Source organism: Coccinella septempunctata, chromosome 6 (genome assembly GCF_907165205.1).
Source record: "Coccinella septempunctata chromosome 6, icCocSept1.1, whole genome shotgun sequence".
In the NCBI taxonomy this organism is placed as follows: Eukaryota; Metazoa; Arthropoda; class Insecta; order Coleoptera; family Coccinellidae; genus Coccinella; species Coccinella septempunctata.
The window spans coordinates 26,733,467-26,749,591 of NC_058194.1; the positions used below are offsets into that span (position 1 = coordinate 26,733,467).

The 16,125-nt window shown below is 39.2% G+C and overlaps 2 protein-coding genes across 3 annotated transcripts in view; one reads left to right on the forward strand and one right to left on the reverse strand.

Moving 5' to 3' along the window:
• Positions 1–7: 7 nt before the first annotated feature.
• The window catches only part of LOC123314971 (nuclear hormone receptor FTZ-F1 beta), a 30,764-nt gene continuing 14,646 nt past the window's right edge, over positions 8–16,125 (reverse strand). For both annotated transcript variants that reach the window (XM_044900466.1, XM_044900467.1), the window contains exons 2-9: positions 7,010–7,351; positions 6,511–6,945; positions 4,572–4,974; positions 2,676–2,902; positions 2,319–2,579; positions 2,005–2,257; positions 1,795–1,949; positions 8–1,681 (exon numbers count right to left, since the gene is read on the reverse strand). In XM_044900466.1, the coding sequence (XP_044756401.1) occupies positions 1,592–1,681; positions 1,795–1,949; positions 2,005–2,257; positions 2,319–2,579; positions 2,676–2,902; positions 4,572–4,974; positions 6,511–6,945; positions 7,010–7,285 (2,100 nt within the window). In that variant the 5' untranslated portion in view covers positions 7,286–7,351 and the 3' untranslated portion in view covers positions 8–1,591. The remainder of the gene's footprint in view (positions 1,682–1,794; positions 1,950–2,004; positions 2,258–2,318; positions 2,580–2,675; positions 2,903–4,571; positions 4,975–6,510; positions 6,946–7,009; positions 7,352–16,125) is intronic.
• On the forward strand, positions 11,880–13,184 carry LOC123316011. Its single transcript, XM_044901921.1, has one exon. The coding sequence runs from the start codon at positions 11,913–11,915 to the stop codon at positions 13,182–13,184; it is 1,272 nt and encodes a 423-aa protein (XP_044757856.1). The 5' UTR covers positions 11,880–11,912.

Below are 16,125 nucleotides of genomic sequence, written 5' to 3' on the forward strand. Positions count from 1 at the left end.
TAAATCCAAAGATTTATCAATATATTTCATTACATTTTGTATAAATCACTAATAAAATCAAATACAAAAGTATTAAGGGCTAATACTGCATTCGATGCAGCCATTAAAGGCCTCCCTCAAAGTCTTATAATTTATTAAATATTGACACTGGATTCAACAACAAATCATTTTTATAACATTCAAACAAAACAGATCCAAGAATATAACTTGTAGGCCCTTAAAGAGCAGCTGTAACTTCGGCCAAATCTAAACTTAAATAAAATTTAACGATTTTTTAAACAGATTAAAATTGCAACTATTTACATTCCACGAATGTATGCGTTATTTAATTTTCAATATTGTTCTATAAAATTCATTATTAATTTACATGATTTATGTCTGAAGTGAACATCGAAAATTTCATTATCCTTAAGTACACTGGGGATATTAACTTGGACACCCTGTATTGTGATAGGATGAATGTGGCAACAAGGTACATATTTATTCTTTCGACGAAAAATGTTTTAAATCTCTTGCATACCTCAGTAAAACCGTCTTCCTCTTTCGATTTTTCATGGCAAACACTATAAAGGGATTTATTTAACTTTTAAGTATCGATTTGATTATCTAGGAATTCTCAATAATTTGATGATATAGATACAAATTTTCTTTTCCAAGCGAAGTTGACAATTAATAACATTGAACATCGATTCATTTATAAAAGTATAAAACACATCGACTATAATACTGATGCAACAATTTATCCCCAAATTCATATTTGACACAGAGATGATTTCGATACTCATCATACAAGCACGAAATAGAACTTGTTCCCAGTTTTACATGTATATAAGCCTAATAAATTGGCACTATAAAAATAAGAATTTTCGCTCTACTTAAATTTAAATAAATAAAGAAAATTGTCACTGCAGAACTATTTACAACAATAGTTCCATGAGATACATTTCATTTTCTATATATATATATAATATTCGTATGTTGTAAAAACGTTTTCGTTATTGTGATAAGTACAACTTTTTTCGGTCATGCAATTGGAATGATTTTCGCACATGGTTTTTCGTTATTGCAACGTGTGCCCTCATATTAGTAGAATACGACCATGTCACAAAAATATTGGACTTTTCAGAGAAATTGATCGTTTCCCTGGAAAGAGCGGCCAAAAAAAGCAACATACCCAGGATTTATTCTCAAAACAGAGATAACTGACGATTCGGTAATACTTCTTAGTACGGTTTCAAATTGCAGCAGTAATTTATCAGGCCATACTGATAATGCTAAAAAAATTCCTTGATTCGATGTTAGTGCATGTTCGAATTTCAAAAAAATTCGATATTTCACAACGGCAGCAGTTCTTGTTTGTCGTAACTAATTATAAACATTCAGTCTGTGTCGATTTTATGAATACATAGTATATATGCACCGTTTTGATGTTCGGGGTGTTGATGAATTCATCCCGTTTAATCCATTTTGGGGAAGGCAAGTGTCCAGCACTATCCTAACTAAGTACGTAATAGTTTTCACTTAAAGCAACTAGTAATAAGCAATACTGTCTGTAAATATGACCCCACCACCGAAGCTTATAAGGCACTTTTTAGTGGTCCCCACGGAGGAGCTCCATCAGTAAGTTGAAGCTTGGCCCATCCCCATCTTTTGATTTTATCGTAAGCATCTCCTTTCCAACCTGAAAAGTATTAAAATATTTGTATTCCCAACTGAATTAATCTTTATTCTTAATCTTGAAAGTACAGATTATTCAGCTCCGATATTTATTAAAAAAAATTAAAAAGATCTCACCTGACAAGTTCGTTGCAGCTCGGGTATTCTCAGTAACAACTCCCCGAATTTGGAGGGACTTTCCGGATAATGAACTAGTGTGTAATCCTGTAAAGCTTTCAGTGCCTTTTCCTGTGATATCCTAACTTTTTCGGCTTCTTTGAGTTCGGAAGTGTCTATGAAAAATACCTCAAATGAAGAAATTTCGATTTTTATTTCATCTCGACTTACCTGAAGTTAAAAGAAGAATAACTTTCATGGCAATGTATTCATATTGGTCTACTCTTAGCCTTCTGAGTTGTTCTGTGAAATTCAACATTCTCTCTATACAAGCCTGCATACCCATATCCCTGGCTTGGTTCAAAGTGATGCTCTTCCCAAGGGACACCCTTATTTCTCCCGGCGTTGACATGGATCGAAAACAGCAAGAAAACAAGAGAAGCTCACACCAGGAATTTATAAGAAGGCAAATTTGATCATCGATCTGGAAAATCATATAAAACGATAAATGAAACAAATAAAAAAACCTCTGGGATGATACCTACAGAGATATTCTTGAATAAGGGCAGACTTTTACACCATTTAACTATTTTGTACAGTCTGTGATCGGCAATATTGCACAGGTTGGCAACAAAGTCAGGACTCGTTTCCGTAGAACCGGCCAGAGCCGTACCAGCGAGAAGAGGATGATTGGCCAGATTATGAACAGCACCACTTCCGCCTTCTTTACCCAAGTGACCCTCTGTGTTCAGTTTTTGAAGCTCGGATTCGTTGTAATGCCAAAGGTGCTCCACATCCATTATTTCCTGAAAAAGAAGGTAATTTCTGTATAAAACTTGCCCTAGTAGCTCTTTACTTCGTTGACAACATTGAGGGTAAAAACTGAAGCAAAGATGTATTACCTGCAATAATGGTGGGACGCCTTTAGAACCTGGGATTGCGCTTCGTCTATGATGACTACTTCCAAATTCCGGAGGTTCCAATTTAACTGTTAAGGAATGATCGTTCATATTGTGTCGCAAGTCCGATGAACTACTCCTAAAGTCGGAATGATTCGTCAATGATGGCGGAAGGGAATATGAACACTGGTACGTTGAGCGACCGCCCCTTGTTCTATCTTCTCTGATTGCTGAAAAATAAAGTCTTTCAGAGACAGACTTCGAACAGAACTGAGCCAACTCGTTGCCAAATCTATTTTTCGCCCATTAAGGAAGATTACTGAGTTTGGTTCGTCTTCCACATGCTTTGGCGTAGACTGGGATACTGCACCTCAAATTGATCAGCTAATCTGAAGGATATAACCATCGTGAAGGAACTTTTTTTTGGATTAGAACTGCCCGATTTTCGAAGGTCTTATACGCTCTTATTCTTATGTCACCCAGTATATTGAGTCCAATTTGAAGAATACAAGTTCGTGCACAGATTTGTTTTCGCTCAATTCCAAACGACATATTTTACGCGAGCAAATGATGTCATCAATCTCATTATCCCATTAGAATCATTTCGTTCTCGAGTTCCAGTTCTTCATCCTTCGCAACCTTGACTTTCTCCGCGTTATCTCATCAATTATCGATGATGCAAGAGAAGGAAAGAATTTCGGACCTCCCAAACCGAATATATGGAACCCCCAGGACAGAAAAAAATAATAACACCCGGTTCCCAAGACTTCAGAACGAGATTTCGACGTAATAAATTCAGATATAAATTCATTTACGATCTGTGGGACCGAGAGTGGGACCTTGTCAAAAAATAACATAGCTGATAATTTGAAATGGAAGCCGAATGCGATCCGATCCCTATTCCAAGCAGAGAACTGCTCATAGCTAACACCATATAATTATGTATCAGGTGTTCGAAGGAGTGTCGTGGAAAAAATTAATTAATAAAACTAGTTATGTATCGAATCGATGGTGAACCGGCTTCTTTTAGACACGAAACTGACGGTGACATGTTAGCTTTTGTTTAAGCTGCCTTATGATGGGCAAAGACAACTAAAAAACTAATTTCACAAGTCGAAGCAATCATTCAACTCTTCAATAAAACAACGTTTTATGTATATTGAAAATGCATTCGACGAGTCTAAATTCTGGCCAAATGCATATACACTATCAATAAAAATATCACTCGAGGAATAAAAGCCTTGATAGTGTTGGAAAACCGAAGCAATATTATTATATCATTAATTATTATCGGACATAAAGGCTATGCAATAACATTTTCTAGTTCAGGGCTCAGGATAACTTACAGGGAAATTTTCCACATTTTCACTCGAGCCCAAGTGCTAAGAGACGACTTTCAATTTATTATAGCAGAGGAACGAAATGTTCTATTCATTCACGAATTGCTACAGGGCAAAATATAATCATTCAATAAGAACCAACGTTTATACGTCAAGGTTTTCATCCAGTGTGATGTATTATTACTCATATATGAGAAGTTTTCTTGGAACGCTCTTGTATACCGATATTGGTCGAAATTAGAGCTGGGCAGACATAAGTAAATTGTACATAAAGTAAGGAGAACTCGCGAGTGCTTATATTTCGACGGAGTCAGTACTTGATAAATTGTAGTACATATCTATTTACCGGCACATACTAATTTCGTAAGCACCGAGCTGGAGAGGGGTTGCGGAATCGCCATGTGTGAGCGAACCGCTGCATCTTGAGGGCCGCGGAGAGTTGTATGTGAAAAATCATGCTTCTATGCATGGAATCACAGAATATTCCTGTGTGTCATTGATATAAGAGTGAGAGAAAAACAAAACGAGCAAGATATAAACCCCAATATCCAATTCCTACCTTCTAACTTCATGCCGCACTGCAGACACTTCTCGAATCGGCACGCGGGGCATTTTTTCCTAGTTGCCACCGTGACCGGACAAGAGGCACCCCTCAGGCATACGTAGTTCTTTCGGTTTTGTACTGTTCTCTTGAAGAAACCCTTGCAGGATTCGCAGCTGAAGATGCCGTAGTGAAATCCTGATATTTTGTCGCCGCATATCGGACAGGGGCTGTTGATCAGCTGTTGCCTCGAGATGCCCGGTTGGGCAGGCAGGGAGTTGTGAAGTAGGCCGGTCTTTTCCTCCACCTCGTCCAAGACGTCGTTTTCGTTCGAGTAAGGAGAAGGCGAGTCTTCTTGGAGGCTGCGATATAGCACGTTGTGATGTAGAGGGCTACCGTGGACATTGTGCATATGACGACCCTGTTACGGATAATCTAGTGTCAGATTTGGAATTTGAGTCCTAAAAGATTTGGCATTTCAATTTATACAGAGTGTTTATCGCAAAGTGACCACTAGAAGTATCTTGAGAGCTGAATGAGATCACCTTGCGTGGAACATCCGGTATATGGTTGCAAAATCATGCTCTGTATATTTGGAGAGATTAGAAAGTGGACTTGATGCAAACTACTCAGTACGATGACTAGGGATAGCTCAGGAATAAAATTGAAGCAAAAACTGATAAATACTTCGAAAGATGCCACAAATTTTGTAGCATTAAACCCCATACTATAGCTCATGACCTCTATGAGCCAAAATTTACTCCCCATGAAGATAGAAAAAATAGCACAGGTCGTGGATTGCAAATGGTATTCAAATACTGCCTCCATCAGCAATGTACAACCTTTTGAGCGAAACCTTTCTTCATTAAAAATTACCAGACAAATCGACAGTTTCTATATACACTGCGCAAAAAAATTAACGCACATTCTGAAAATCTCAATTTTAATGAAAGTTAACTCTACATTGACTTTATAACCTATTCAGGATTCCACCGAATCTTATGTGAAAGAAGAGAAATGAACAATTTTCAAAATACTGAAATGTTGATAAGTGATTTAATACTTGGTATTTCAACCCCTTGCGTTAATTACAGCTCGGCAACGACGGTTCATACTCAAAATGAGTGATCTTAAAATGTTCTGATCTAATCCTTCCCAGATTTCTCCGAGTTGGATTCCTAAGTCATTAAGAGTAGCTGGATGATATTCTGAACTTCTCAGCCTTCTATTGAGGTTGTCCCAAACCTGCTCAATCGGATTGAGATCTGGACTTCTTGCTGGCCATTCCTTCGAGAGACTTCAACCTCTTCAAGGTACTCCTGAACGATGCGCGCACGATGGGGTCTGGCATTATCGTCCATAAAAATGAAATTTTCACCAATGTATGGGGCAAATGGCACTACATGCTCTTCAAGAATGTTCCTTATATACTTATCAGCATTCATAGCTCCATTATCAACGACCACTATGTCTGTGCGAGCAGTCAATATTGCACCCCATACCAACCTTTCTGCAATTCTTGTGTATGTCCACCCTTCTTCTCGCAAAACTACCGCTTGTGCACATTCCTCTTGGGTCAAATTGCGTGTTTCGCGTTGCATAGCGATCGAGTGTAGAAAATCAAACGGAGGAAAAACTATTGATCACTAGAATTGATCGAGAACAACTGATTTTAGAATGGAGCCAATACATTCAAAATCTCATAATATCATCTTTTTTTATTCCTGCTGGGAAAAAACATCTGTATTGAAGAAAACCGTTGAAAGTGGATAACATATGCATGCATAATTCTGATAAAAATAATTATCATTGAGAACACCTTCAGTTGTAGAATAAATTTGAGATTTCCATAATGCGTGTTAATTTTTTTTGCGCAGTGTATTTCAGAGAGACTGTTATGTCTTTATTATTCTTATCGTGCTTTATGAATTTGTTTGGAGAAGGCTACATCACAAACCTGTATAGGACTATGCGTCGGCGAAAATTGCTGCGTCGGCGACACTGAAACCGAAACACTAGAATAGCTGCAGCAGCTGGAATGCGAAGCGTCACTATTGTTCCGACTCAGATTCGGGGTTAAGTTTATGTGTCTTTGAGTTAAGGGACTCTGATTGGGCGAACTGAACACACTGTAGGCGGAATGGATTGCGGAATCGGGACTCGGGGTTGGAGGAACGTTGAGGGCTTTATGCATCATGTCTTTATGGCTCATCATCGGTACGCCGGTGATAGGGTGACGCTGTCCTAGCAGGGGCGAATGGCTGGGGGTGCTGTGCAGTGAATAATTTCCCATCGGGGGTTGTTTCAGCCTTAATATGGGACTATCCTTGGTTTCTAAGATGATGGTCGATGTTTGTTTCGATTGTTGAGACATGGAAAGATTCTCCGGGATCTGAAAAAAAAAATGAAGATTCGCAGTAGAAAAGAGCGGGGAGGTAACAATAAGGCTACTGTACCTGATGCGAGGAGTCCTCATCCACGCACATATCCCTTTCGTGGTCAGATAACTCCCCCTCCCAAGACATCGGCCGCGGCGGATGACTCTCCCCCTCTTCCTTTTTACTGCGCATGTTCACGTTGGCGCTGTGGAAGTCTATGCGGGCTACTTCCGCGTCTGCGCCGTCCGGGGGTGGTTCACCGGACGATGGAGTGGCGGAGGGGATTGGCTGGTGGTAGACCTCCACATTGATCGGAGTTACTGATATATTGGGGGACCTCATCTCGGCGGCCATGTTGTTTCCACTGTCTCAGCTGATCCCACTCTGGGGCATCGTGCTACCTGGCCCGTACCACATCCACTGAAAAGAAAATCTGGATTAACTTTTTGCCAACTCATCGATCATTTAAGATTTTCAGACACTAGTGCAATGAAAAATCTAAAATTGACCTCTGCATCGCTGAACTCTTTCTGTTGGGAAATGTTGTTAATACGACTGATGGTATCAGCAATGAGCTTCAAACATGTCATTTTTAATTTAATAAACTGCAGATTTCTATCAAGCCGTACGAAAATTGGTGCAACTGCGTAAATATTATCCGCTAACCTGATTCCCTCTTGATAAGAGCTGTCATCAAATCAATGACAACTGACAAATTATTGTCATATTGTTTGATACATGTCAAATTATCTGTCACAATTTTTAATTGTATGTAAAGGTGATAACTTCTGAATGGTTTCGACTAGGGTTTTTGGGATTTTCGATAACTGTAAGAGAGAAATAGAGACACGTTTAACATTGGTACCTGCTGCCTATACGTTCAAGTATGATGATTGGTCCATTTCGAATTTGTTTCATTTTGATCGAGATTAAATTTTTTATGGAAATGTTTCAAGAGTCTGTCTAGGCCCTCCTCACAACTCAGTGAGTCATGTGGGCAAGAACCGGCCACGATGACTAGTTGCAGACTCCACATCGCCTCGGCCTGCATGCCCGCGAAGGGGGAGCGGGAAAAACGGGAACTCCACCCTGCATTCCATCCATATCGAAGTTGCAAATACCTCCAGTGGCCTGGGAGACCCGTTCTTACGTCGCAACGCAAGCTAACATTCACATGCATATCTGCATGTAGTGATTAAGTGATTACATTAATAACCGTCTTGCATCTCTCGAGTGGCTGCTAGTAGTTGCCAACCTCGTACAACGTTCACTCGGCTGATTCATAAAGAATACCGTTTTACATTCTATTTTTTTCTTCACGATTCCATTCAAATGAATCAGAATAAACAGGTTGAATTTTACGATATTTCATACTGTTTTCGTGACGGCTTTGGAATGCCGATAAGAGAAGACAATGGATTAGAAGACAAATAGTGAATACGCTTTACCGATTTCCATAGAAATGGGGAAAATGTCATCTGCTTTCCAGTAGTACTGACAATCAATTTAATTGTGGTGGAGATGAGGTTCCTTCGGTTGAAAGCAAAATTTCTTTAGATCAAGGAATGTCGACAGAGTTCATTCCTGCTTCAGTAGATCACACAAAGTCACATCCTTCCAAAATAAACATGCTGGACCGCTGAACTTTACCAATATGGATATGATATCAATAGAAATTTCACTTCGACACATAGTTTTAATGAAGTGTCAGAAGTTTTTTTGAATTTCTTTCTCGTTCTTTCAATTTTCTACTGAATAACCACTGGTATATCTATGGGAGATGATTCCCCAACATAAGGGTCCTGTAGAGTTCCTCGAACAACTGAAGAACAGAAGAATCATCACTTGGAAGACTGGACGTGGTCGAAAGACCCTCCCGGTCAAAAGCAAGATTTGGCTATTAATAATTTGAGTACTGAAGGCATTTCTTACGACGAGAAGCAGAAGATTTTTGACGCAGATATACCTCCCAGTGCAATTGAAGGACAAGTTATGTACCTATGATTATTTATTTTTTTCTTCATCCATCATCAAGTCTTCGAATAAGTTTTGATGAAAGCTTTATTATTCACTTTTTTTCGTTTTCTGAAGAAACAGGGCATGCCCTGTTTCTTGTTTCAGATATTATTTCGAAATGGAAAGAGGATAAAGAAATTTTTATATCAATGGAAAATAAGTCCTTCACTATTAAAAGCTTATTCTGTAAACGAGGACCAACCACTTAGAGATCTACTATATGGATCTCCCATAGACTGAAGAATGCCAATAGGAGGAAGTTTCTTAGGCCCTGAGTTACATATCAAAGAACTAAATATAGAACAAGAAAATCGATTAAACCGTTAACCAAATGCTTCGGCAACCCAAAAAGTTATGCAATACAACCATTATATTTCGAAGTACTGTTGCTCTTACCTCTGATTCTGAAACGCATTACGTCTGGTACCTGAAACTCAAGACAGAAAAAACAAAAGGCATCGCGTAAGGTCAGCGCAAAAGAAACAAAAAAAAAGACGCATATGAAATTCATTGTGGTAGGTAGGCCGATACATAAAAGTAATGTTTACATCCGGTGACCAAGTCAAAACAAATGTACCGGCCATAGCCTCGAAATATGATTTACGTCCTGACCCCAACCTTTTACAGTCTGGAATGGCACCACCAATCGGCTTGCCGACGAATAGAATACATTAACCGGAATTCATTTTGCTTCGATGGCCTCTTCTGCTGAGATGGGATTTCATGAAAATTTCATAGGTGGTCATTTTAAGGAACGTTTAATGGGAGGATGGGAAATTTAAAAACCTCTGACTGGGCTTGGACAGGCGGTGATCCTGTTTCATTAATATGTGGAAAATTTTTTTTTTATCCGAACAACCCTATAGGATTTTTTATCGAGGTAACCCACAAGCAGGCTTACTGTTTACAAAGCCAGCTTCCAAGTTATGCGCAATCAAAATTAGAATGCGGAATAAATCTATAAATTGTGAACAAACGATATGGAGCGTTCCAGTTTTCTCTTCATAGAAATACCTAGATATGTATATAAAGTTGTATCATAAATATTGGCACCTAATCGGGCCGTTTTATTTATAGTAACGAATGGGCGCGAGAACTGCGCTTTAGAAATTGCAAGTAGCAGATTTATAGATTCGCTATGGAATTATTAACAGATTGCGTGAACAAAAAAATAGCACATTTAATGGAAGAATTGAATAAAGAGGGATATCAAAGAACACAAGAGGTAACACAGTTGAGAGCGACTTTCAAGAGGATGTAGAAAGAGCTGTGAGTCATTAATGCCTCAACATAAGAGAGAATCCAGGAAAATTTCAAGGAAATTCTCGACTCACAGCATGAGCTATAAAATTATTGTCCCCATCTATACCTATAGGTGATAAACTACACAAATTTTTAGTAATGGTGTATATACCCATTTGGGAAGGCGTATGTTTTCATATTACACATACACAAAATGTTGCTCTCATGGCCCAATTGAAGAAAATTACAAGAAACTAATTTCTTGTAGATTTATGATTTTTTTGGTGGTCAAGAATGACCTCTGACCGATTCTCTTGTGCAACTAACGAAATCAGTATCATGTGTTTTTGCCTTCGCTCCGGCAAATTCATTCTTCAGTGCTTTGGAGGGTTTCATAACGTTTTATGTCCTATGGCGCAAGAACGGTGACTTAAGAGAAGAAACATAAATCGGGATACGACAGAACGCCTCTGGGTTCAGCTGGCCTTGTCAAAACGAAACCAGTTGACGACAAATAATATCGACAGAGTTTGGTGCCAGTACTTTGTGAAGTAACACATTTGAATATGGATCGACCATGGTGAATTTCTAGTATAGACCAAATCATTCTCGAACAAAAGATGCAAAAAAATGTTTCCAGGCATTAAAAACACGGTTCTTTAGGTAGTTAAAAGATGACCTCGAAACGCGTTTGAGGCTCCAGTGATTGATGTCTTGATAATCATTATGAATGAATGGTGGACTGTCGGAAAATAGACTCATCCTTGAAATAGTAATGGGAATATGGGAAATCAAGTACTACAAGAGAAAAATAAATCTAGTTTTGTTCAAACCATGGAAATCCAGCACAACCAGGAAAGAACTGGCTCAGAATGGAACTAATTTTGATTTTTAACAGTATAATTCGGAAATAACATGCCTTAGTGTAAGTGTTGGATAGTGGTAATTTTTTCCATTTCTATTGTGTACAGTTTGTAATTTATTTTCAGCAGAGCCACTATATCAAGTTTTCGATTCATTTAGGAAATTAGTTGAGCTATTGTTTCTTTCACACCCCAATAAAATAGTGAGCAGTGAGCCATTAAACATTACTTCATTGATAACATCAGTCACTTTGGGAATGAATAATTGAACACATTCCACATGAAACGTTGTTATCATTTAACGCAAACACAACACGGTCAAGTTTGAGGCGATAATTATGATGAAAAATCATCATCCCATCCAATTACTTAGTCTACAATTCAAGTTCAACATGAAACTCTACACGGCAGGATGTTTTCTAGGCCTCTTCTTTTGCGCACATTCACGCCTATCGTTCCTAGAAGGGAACCAAGTTTTACTGGATATAGTGGATTTTTTCTCCAAAAACCTCACCAATATTCTGAGCACTGATCATATGTGGGCCGTGATGCACGACGATACCCCTCCAACAAAAGACATAACCTTGAAACTGTTGATACGAATCAAGTTTCCGGTTTGCGTGATAAATGACGACTTATCCTTCAATAAGACGTTTTTGAAGCAGAAAACTTCTGCCATGATAGTTCTGATGAACGACACGGATATAGATCAGTTGAAACAAATGCTGGAAGGCGCCTTGCAACTGAATTTGTACGACCCTAGCGTACAAACAGTCTTTACCCTATGTTCCAAAGTGGAGACAACGGAGTTCCTGGCCCACTTCATGGATACAATATGGAATTATGGAATCATTTGATTGATGGTGATTTTAATCCAGGAGGAACTGAGGATGTTCAATTATAACCCTTTCAAGAAGAAAGTTAATGAATTGTTTATGGTCAATAACGAAATAGCGTTTCCGCACTATTTGAACAACATGGAACAGTTCAATTTGAGGGTTTCCATGTTCATCCAGTGGCCTAGGGTGAGCAAGACGAGGAAACGATGGAATGGCGAAGATGTTACCCTTCTCATGATCATCGGTAAGATTCTCAACGCAAATATCACCATAGTCCAAACTCCAACAGCTGAAGGTTACGGAGGGGCTTACAAAAGCATAATGGCCAACGAAAGCGATTTCTGCTTCGTCAAATTCTTCCAAGTGGACGAATTTGAAGACGTTGAATTCACGAGTCCCTTAGAGTTGAATTCTGTGGAGTTGTTCGTTCCTTACCCCAAACCGATACCAACATACCTAACTATATTCATGGTATTTACACTAGATCAATGGGCGATCATTGGGCTCCTGTTGATTCTTGCAATAGCATTCTTCAAAAGTTTCAGTAGGTACCTGAAGAATACTAGAAGATGGAAGCTAGGCGAAGTGGTAATGATGATGATATTGATAGCCTTAAACCTGAGCGTGAAGAACTTGGAGAAGACGGCTAAACTGTTAAGGATGGTACTTTATCCCTTCATAATACTGAGTCTGATATTCTCGGTAGCTTTCCAAAGCAACCTTCTGACCAGGCTCCAGTTCTTATTCTTCTACGACGGGATTAAAAATTTGAAGGATCTAGCCCTGTCAGGGTTTCCTATTTACACTTACGTCCACCTACCTTACCCTACAGCCGAAGTGATCAGGAACCAAGTGATCTCATTGCCCAGCTTAGATTACCCAGAGTTGACCCAAAATGGAAGAAAACTGGCTGCGTTCGGTCTGCCGTTTTCCCGTAAGAGAATGCCACCTAGGAAACCAGGAGTACGGCCTATCAGATACTACTCATTGGATCAAGTTTTGGCTCGTGGCTATGGGGTTTATATGTTTCGTAAGCACTCACCGTTCGTCAGTAAATTCAGCAGAGTTATGGCCAGTATAAAACAGTACGCGCTCACGAATTCAAGGGTCATCGACAAAACTGTCGCCATTGTGGACGATTATACGATGGATGACTTCCAAAAAGAATACCTTACTCTATTCGAGCTGGCTAGTGTATTTTATATTTTAATTTTAGGATTGGTTCTCGGACTGTTCGTATTTTTCATTGAGATATTTTTCAAGTATCATAGGAACATGAAGTCTGGCTGTTAAATTATTTTACTACTCAGCAGAGGTTTGAAACCATACAAGCAGATTTCATTTTTACCACAAGACGTCCTATAACTAAGTTTCCCAGTATTTGAGGAAATCTCTAACCTATCACAATTGTTACAGTCATAAGCATAGTTTTAATAATGAACAAAATAATAATATAAATTACCTATTTAATATGTGCATGGGTTGATACGCACGAAAACAATTTTTTTATAACTGGAGATTTCTTTCAATGAAAATAAAGGTTATTATCAATGAACTTATTTGCGTCCTTAGATTTATAACCGAATGTGTGCAAAAACCCAGTTAAAATTGTTTCTCGTAACATACATCGATTTCAAGCGAATAACCTGGTCATCATTGGTAATTACCAACAATAACCAACTGCATTCAAGCGCTTTTATTCATTATTGGTTATAATATCGTGACGTCATGAACTAGCCCTTCAACGTCATCATTTTGGACCGCAGATAACCGGAGATAACCATACTCGAGAGGTGGGTTAAACTTCTGGTTATTGAAGTGAGGTTAGAAGTTGTGAAGGGCCATATCCAAGGGCAAAACCAGCAATAACCGCGGTTATTACAGGTTATTCGCTTGAAATCGATTATAAACAACCAAATTCTCATGTGACATAGCACTAATCAACTCTGGAAGCTGAAGGACAGAGTGTTTCTGTTTCAAAATCGCGACCTCAATCTGAAGACCAAGACAGCTGTTTACAAAACAGTGGGAAACAGCTGGACGCCCTACAGGCGACATATAACAGCTTGAACAAACGCAACAGCGTCATCTAAGACAAATAATGCACATCAGATGGTTCCACAAAGTTTCGAATGCAGAAGTCTTGCAACGCGCGAGTTGTACAACAACTGAGACTCAAGTAACGATGGAGCTGCCACATTCTGAGGATGCAAGACACAAGACTCCCCAAGATAGCTCCGTATGGCGAATTCACAGAGGGAGCCCGGAAACCAATAGGCTAGTATAAGCGGTTTAAGGATATACAACATCAATCCCTAAAATCAGTTAATGCCAATCATAACTGGGAACAACTAGCGTTAGACAGGTCACAGTGGAGGTCTTTGGTACACAGTTTTAATGGAGACTCGAGAAGGATACAGCGGCGGCCAGATCTGGTTGGTGACTATCCATGCCCGTAGTGTGGAAGGATCTGTAGGTCACGGTTGAGTCTCTTCAGTCACAGGAGGGCACACAGACGCAATTAGCCCTAAGAAATTATAAGTCTGTTTTTTTTGTCTTTTTGTAGATTTATTCCCGGGATTAACGGGATACAGCAATGAATGAATGAGCACTAATCAACTGAAAATAGAGGATTGCTTATAGCATGCAGTTCCCCATACGAGAAACCTCCTCATATTAAACTTTTTGCGCCCCACGTTGGGCGCCAAAATTCATGAAATCCTCTTCTCATTGTGCTCAGCGAAATTTTAATTACTCTTGACAACGTCGAATTGCCGTTCTGCAAGTGCTGAAAGAGTGTCTTATCATAGAAGAAGTTCAGTGAAAATAAACGTGTTATCAAACGTTGGCAAATGAATTTTATATCGAAAGTGTTGCAGGATCAAGAATAATCAAACATGCCAATAACTGAGTTTTTGAGGGACTAAGACCGTACATCAGGACTAGCAGGAGCATAGGTATCTTTTACGGCGGAGGCATGCAGTTCCCCATACGAGAAACTTCCTCATATTAAACTTTTTGCGCCCCACGTTGGGCGCCAAAATTCATGGAATCCTCTTCTCATTGTGCTCAGGGAAATTTTAATTACTCTTGACAACGTCGAATTGCCGTTCTGCAAGTACTGAAAGAGTGTATTAGAAGAAGTTCAGTGAAAATAAACGTGTTCAAACGTTGGCAAATGAATTTTATATGAAAAGTGTTGCAGGATCAAGAATAATCACATATGCCAATAACTGAGTTTTCGAGGGCTAAGACCGTAAATCAGGACTAGCAGGAGCATAGGTATCTTTTACGGCGGAGGCATGCAGTTCCCCATACGAGAAACTTCCTCATATTAAACTTTTTGCGCCCCACGTTGGGGGCCAAAATTCATGGAATCCTCTTCTCACTGTGCTCAGGGAAATTTTAATTACTCTTGACAACGTCGAATTGCCGTTCTGCAAGTGCTGAAAGAGTGTCTTAAAAGAAGTTCAGTGAAAATAAACGTGTTATCAAACGTTGGCAAATGAATTTTATATGAAAAGTGTTGCAGGATCAAGAATAATCACATATGCCAATAACTGAGTTTTCGAGGGCTAAGACCGTAAATCAGGACTAGCAGGAGCATAGGTATCTTTTACGGCGGAGGCATGCAGTTCCCCATACGAGAAACTTCCTCATATTAAACTTTTTGCGCCCCACGTTGGGGGCCAAAATTCATGGAATCCTCTTCTCACTGTGCTCAGGGAAATTTTAATTACTCTTGACAACGTCGAATTGCCGTTCTGCAAGTGCTGAAAGAGTGTCTTAAAAGAAGTTCAGTGAAAATAAACGTGTTATCAAACGTTGGCAAATGAATTTTATATGAAAAGTGTTGCAGGATCAAGAATAATCACATATGCCAATAACTGAGTTTTCGAGGGCTAAGACCGTAAATCAGGACTAGCAGGAGCATAGGTATCTTTTACGGCGGAGGCATGCAGTTCCCCATACGAGAAACTTCCTCATATTAAACTTTTTGCGCCCCACGTTGGGGGCCAAAATTCATGGAATCCTCTTCTCACTGTGCTCAGGGAAATTTTAATTACTCTTGACAACGTCGAATTGCCGTTCTGCAAGTGCTGAAAGAGTGTCTTAAAAGAAGTTCAGTGAAAATAAACGTGTTATCAAACGTTGGCAAATGAATTTTATATGAAAAGTGTTGCAGGATCAAGAATAATCACATATGCCAATAACTGAGTTTTCGAGGGCTAAG